We start from the raw sequence: 6,926 nt of genomic DNA, 5'->3' as shown, positions 1-6,926 counted from the left end.
TCTTTTCTTTTAAAATACAATACCAATACAGAAAATTACCGCGGAAGCTCGAAACTCGCCATTTAGGGATCAATTAGTATATTTAGTGACACTTTCTGTATAACCTTTTTCCTAACGAGTATCATCAAAAAATCTTTAAAACGATGTTATTTACAAACAATTGAATTATCAATCTGTAAATTTCTTTATGAGACAATTCAACATAGTAATATATTTTTTATCATACTACACAATTTCTCCCTTACAGGAAAGACAACTCAGTCAATTCTTTAGACAATCTGACCACAGTTAAATAATTTTATACACATAGGTGTCTTCACATTATCATACTTAGTGGTCATTATGACCCAATTATTGGGCCATTTTGGTTAGGGGTCAAGTTACTATAACCCCACTAGAATTTATGTTAGCAAGTCTTGATATTTACAGACTATTAAGAGAGAGTTAATCATATTATGGATACTAGGTCTACACAGATTCCAGCTTCCCTTGAAATCATCACATACAACAACAGTAAATAGAAAAAAAAGAGAGTATTTTTAAAAAATTTTATTCCAAAATAAAATGAAGACAATAATATATATATATATATAGTTGATGCCTAATCCTATTTTTCTATCATGGGTATATGCAAGCATAAACAAATACAACTTTAAAATATACAGAACATCAGAAGTGGGATGGGAATATAGACAATGATGAATTAAGATTTCATTTTATATAATATATCTTCACTCAATATTTATGATTATAGAAGTGCAACTAGAAACAACCATTTTAGTGAATCATAACAGACTAGAAATTTTTACTTCTAAAATGAATAAAACCAATGGAATTATCATATGAAATGATCAGATCCAATATCAAATATACACATACTGATATCTCTATTGATAGAAAAGAAAACAAAGTAAAATGTAAAATGCTTTTCTAAACTTTTGTCTCTAATGGAAGACATAGGATTTCTGAGAAAAAATTCTAAGATCTATTCTCTATATTATAGACAATAATAGATAAGTTTCAGTCCAAAAGTTGACATCATCTTGATCATGAAACATTTCTTGTTTATTAATCTGTATGTAAAAAGTACATTAGTAAATAAAATAGAAAATTTATCACACTAAATATTAATCTTTAAAAATTCGTGAAAATGGTTTATAAGCTTATAAACTTTTCACCTTGAAGAAATTTTCCACTCTTATGATAACATTTGGGACTACAAATATGACTGTCTCACACAACAAAACATAAAATTACATATCATTTGTGTCAGGTTTATTGAATAATATTTTGTCATTTTTTAAAAAGATATAGAGTTTGATCACAGCTGCGTGCTCACTTCTTTTATCAGCCCTATCTCAACATAATCTTATCAAAAGAATTTACTAGTTTTAAAATAAGGTTATAATCTCATTCAAATGCATCAAGTAAGCATTGTGCATCTAACCATATAAAATTTAATCATATTGATGCGAAATTTAACCAAATTGATTGTTCAGTTGGCACCAAAACAGCATCTTTTCCATTTGTACAGAAAGCTTCATGTATCCTAACATATATTTTGTCATCAACTGGCACTACATACAAGTTTGTAGCTATCACACATGACATACTTAATGAGTATTTTATTGTTAAGGTTTAAATAATACATCTAATAAAAGTAAAAAGTTATTTTTTGTGTATAAAAAAAGTATCAATATATTTGTTGGCCTCTAAAAGCATGTTAAGTTAGCATTTAAACTTTCAAGCAGATATATATAACAAAAAACTGTTTGATTTTATTGACTTTGATTATATAAATAACATAAATTTAAACAAAAAGACAGGAATTCCCTTTAACAAATTTAACTATTTACATTAAAAACTGTAATAAAGTACCATGATATTGTAATCGCCGTAAAACTTTCTTTCTTAAAATTGTAGTAAAAAATAGTTGGTGCTCAAAAAAACTACTTAGAAGTTCATATTATGAACCGCTAAAAAATCAGACACAGAAAAAGCTTGAAATTTTAATGTTATAATACATGTACATTGTATCTTTTAGATGATTTCATGTAGCATGTAGACTAGACTTTAATATTAAAATCACATTTCTATTTATACAGAACCCATTAAATGACTCCTCTAATGTAAAAAATACCCCCATTAGTTGGACCCAGTGCATATATAACACGTTTTTCCAGAAACTAAATAACTAAATCGAATATAGCAAAACCATTTGAGCACTACATACCCGACATCTCACAATAAATTTACAATAATAATAATACTTTATAAAGAAGAAATCTATGTCTCCTTAGTAGAAGCATAATTATTCATACTAACTCCATTGACTGGAAAGGCTTTGTAACTTGATGGAGAACAAGTTGTAAAGTTTCCAGATTGGTCTTCTGTTTGGATATTGTTAGTTGTTGGATTAAAAAAGAATCTCTCATTTGGATATTTTTCATTCATCTTCTCAATATGGCAAGTATGACAATATAAACTATTGTCTAGAGGATAGCATCTTTTATCAGGGTCATCTGTTAACTGCATGTAACATCCTTCACAATGATAACAGTCCACATGGAAATCTTTATCCATTGATACGACTCGAACTGTTTCTTCTGTACCTTCTACTGGTGTTATAGCTAATCCACAAGCAGCACATTTTGGAGCATAAATTCTATGATAATCTTCTACACAGTATATCTTATTATCAAAATCTATTGTGAACGGGATTCCGTCTAAACATTCATTGCATACAGAACATCGAAAACAGCCAGGATGATAAGATTTACCCATTGCTTGTAGTATCATTTCCATGATCAAATGACCACAAACAACACATTTATCAGCTGTTTGCTGAAAACCAGAGTATAAATAATCCTCTTCACAATAAACTTTCCCATTCACATTATAAAATGCTTTACTTCTTAATGTTCTACCACATGAACAACATGTGAAGCATTTTGTGTGATATAAACTACCCATAGCTTGACAGGCATTGGATGAGCCTGACACAGGTTCTCCACAGGCACTGCAATGTCCAAAACTTTCACCATGCGGTTTCTTTTCCATTTCATCTTCTAATTCTTGAGTCAAAGCTTCCAGTTTCTTCTCAGCATCTGACAAACCTTTCACTTTCGGAGGAGTAACTTGGAAGTTTATACTTCTTGGAGGTTTTCTGAGAGGGGACTGTACACCTTTATTAGTCATTCTATTTATAGGTACCTGCACAGGCATACCATCAGAGTAAGTTGAACCATTGTAAGGTGAAAGTGACCTGTCAGATCCACCATCTAAATCTTTCACACTTAGTTCACTTTCTAGTTTATTAGTAAGAACAGACAGTTCCTTTTCTAATTCTGAAGAGCAATCAGAGTTGGATTTCGAATTGGAACCACTATTGTGACCACTAAGATTAAACTTTGATCTTTCATTAGGAAGCATTGATAAATGACCTCCACTTACTGGTTTCCTCACATGTGCTGAAGAAAATCTATTGCTTGCTATTTGATGTTGAGGTGAAAATGCCCTTGATCTTGGATCTGAGTATGGTGCTGGCTCATTAAATCTGTTGATGTCACTCAGTAAAGAAAAATTTCTCTGACTGTAATGGGCATCTACACCATGTGGAGACTGGTACATTTGTGAATCAGCATGATAAACAACATCAGTGTTATGCTCTGGGTGCATTCTAGGCCTAGCATAAACATTAGCATCATTGGCAGTAGAGAAGCTCCTAAAATCATTTCTACTTTCAATGAGTGATTTATTATAAACTACTGGACTGTTTCCACCCATCTTTTTTCCAGTTGTAAATGTTTGATTTGTTCTGGTTTGTTGTGACATGATAGACATCATAGCGTTGTTTGGGTTGATAGGTGGTTTTGTATTGTTATACATAATGATTCACAGATTATACCTCTCGACCTGTCACTCCATCAAATTACACCTTCATTGATTGCTCATCACCTCATTCCAATAAAAACACTAAATTTTGTTTAAAAGTTTCTTCATTACTTTGATCCCAATTCGTTCATTTCTTCTCCATTTTATGTAGATATTTCTTTGAACTTATCAAAAATGCTTAAGACAGAATTCTAAGTACAGTTCCGATGGCCAAAAACTAGGATGAAGATAAAAATAATTTTCTTTTCTCTCAGTTCCAAAAAGGGAGAGGAAATGACCACAGCGTCTCTTTACTACCGATAAACTCTATTACTACCGAACACTCTTTTTCGTAAGATAAGTCAAACAAATTAGAATGGGGTATGTTTATGTTTAATTAATATTTGATGTTTGTATTGATTATTTTTGTTTTCTTTTTTATTTCCTGCTAAATCAATTGTAAAACGATTAGACAGGAATAGTTTCGGGTCCCTTTGCTCTTCGTTCGTGGGTCAAGGTCATATAACGGATTTCTAACGGGACCCCCAGCATAGTACACCTGCGCGATTGCCACTTCCGTGAAATAGTTATAAACAAAAAGTAGTCTTGAATTGGTTGTTTTAGTAAATAAGTGGTCTTTCATGTCATATTCCGTCCAGGTATTTTGCACTTATATTTATATTCACAATCAAAAGTCAACTTTAGTCTCTTATCCATGATCCCCACAAGTCGGAAGTTTACTCCTCTCCTGGCTGTTGTTTTCATCCGGGGTAGGCTAATCATATCCAACCAATATTCAAAAATCCAGTAATGGCAATAAATCAATGATTGATATTGATCTATCTGTTTGACAGAGATGATTTTATAATTCTGAGTATTAGATCTAGTCTAAATTTCTATTTTTGATATATATGTTATGTGTTGATTCATGATTTATTTACATTTAAATGTAACTGTTACTAGGCCTAATACTATGCATGTTTTTTGATTGAACAATATTTCACTCAGTCACTGAGTGTTTGTAAATTCTAAAAATTTTGAGGTGAGTAGATCTACTGTAATTGTTTACTCGTTAAGCTCAGAACTCTGACATAAGCTGTCGTAAGCAGGTGACAGAACATTTTATAATACCGGTAGAGAAAGATTACATGAAAAATGTAAATCCTTTTTTTTCTTGTCAAATAAGCTTCCCATTTTCAGTATTTTTTACCTTTGTGCACAATTCTTATAGCAATACTACAAGAATGATTAATTCATAACATTGCCTTATTAAATTCAAAGTGAAATGAAAAGAGATATTTTCACTTTTTAAACCTTATGATGATTGATTCTAGAAAAAACTATATACACTTATGGGCAAAAGCATGGATTATAAAATCATATTTTGAAATTTCTTAGAAATGGAGTAGAAATTATTTTTGCAAGGAAACCCAGCTATACCCCCATTATTTGAATGAAGCTTGGCTGAATTTAAAAGGACAGAATAAGATAATTTGAAATGAATATTTAAAGCTATTTGTCTGATTTATTGATTGCTAATTAACTTACTACAGGTATTAATTACTAAGTACCCAATCTATGTTGGTCATATTGACCATATGAAGTAAAGTACAGTTAGGCCACACCAATTTATTTTCTTCTTTAATGGATCCTTCTACCATAATTTTGAAAATCAGTTAAAAAAACACCTTAAAATCAGCTATGCTTAGAAAAAATTAGGCAACCTTCATTCCTAATTTACAAAAAATCATCATCAAAAACTCCAATTATTAATTAAATATATGGTAAAGTAAGTAGGAAAATACAGGTCAATGTCAGTCTTGGTTTTTTTTAAGGTTCTTTTTTTTTCCTTTTCTGCCCTCACAAATTTGGCCTTTTTTATGTTGTCTTTTTTTCCTCCCTTAATAAAACAAGAAAATAAATTGGCTTGGCCTTAGTACTATTGATAAATAGTTAATCTTTAGTATATTAGCTTATACTATAGGTTTAAACCAAAGCTCTAGTCTATATGATTAGATTATTAAGACCTAATAGTGTTTTCATGTCTATGTTTACATCAGATATAAACTCAATGTTAGTTAGACTGGATAGATCAATAAATACTTTCAAACTGGTTTTTACATAGCATTTTGTATATTGCATGGTAGATTGAAAAGTGGTTCACAAATACACAGGCCCAGGAGTAACGTGGTTTCATTAATGTTGATATTCTGGTAAGCAGAAAGATGCACAGAGATCATTCATAGGATTATTTTATTTTATATGTCATAGTATATAAGGTCATTTTCCAATAAAAACAAGATGGATTCAGGAGAAAATTTAATGAAATCTGATGCTGCTCTTATTGGTCTTCTGGGGTAAAATGTTGAGAATACAATGTTGATCGATCTTTAGGGTATATTAAGTTATTGTACATTCATTTGATATTCTTATTATTTATCAATGATATGTCTCTAGAATCTACTATCGGTATGATATCTTTATCAATTTGAACATGTTTATTTATTTGTTGCATCATCCTTGACATGTGAAATAACTTAATTTAGTGATGGACATCTTCACTATGTCAAGCAACTACAAACTTCTTCTTATACTTTGACAGCAATATCAACCTTTTGCAAGTTAATAAATGCAGGGATTTTGTTTGATAATACCGAATACAGCCAATCAAAGTCTGTAAATAATCTGTCTGTCAAGGGCTGTGATTGGCTGTATCTGCTTGCATAAAATCCAATCAAATTGCTGCATTCTGAGTACAAGAAGAACTTCGTAATAGCTGGATATTGTGGTGACGAGTGAAAGATAGACTTGAGGTTTGAACATTAAAGACCCTTTTAAGCCTTCTAAATGAATATTACCAACAGAGTTATATGGGATGTCACCCACACTTAACTTATTACAGTGTGATTTTCATTCTCTGTTGAGAGTACTATATAAACTGAATAATACATGTCATTAACCACAAATCATACATAACAGGAAAGTATAAAAAAAAATAGAGTGGCTTTGTAAAATGTTTTATATAATTTCAGTGATCTCTCAAAATGATGACA

At 30.8% G+C, this 6,926-nt stretch overlaps 1 protein-coding gene across 1 annotated transcript; it reads right to left on the bottom strand.

Moving 5' to 3' along the window:
• Positions 1–2,448: 2,448 nt before the first annotated feature.
• On the bottom strand, positions 2,449–3,105 carry LOTGIDRAFT_97023 (hypothetical protein; the record flags this gene model as incomplete). Its single annotated transcript, XM_009052096.1, has 1 exon — positions 2,449–3,105. A coding segment is annotated over one exon (657 nt), but the record flags the coding sequence as incomplete, so codon positions are not given.
• Positions 3,106–6,926: the final 3,821 nt, after the last annotated feature.

The sequence above is a fragment of the Lottia gigantea genome (assembly GCF_000327385.1).
Source record: "Lottia gigantea unplaced genomic scaffold LOTGIsca_18, whole genome shotgun sequence".
NCBI classification, from domain to species: domain Eukaryota; kingdom Metazoa; phylum Mollusca; class Gastropoda; family Lottiidae; genus Lottia; species Lottia gigantea.
The sequence above is the reverse complement of the archived record's forward strand: the minus strand, read 5'-3'. Positions and strand labels throughout refer to the sequence as shown.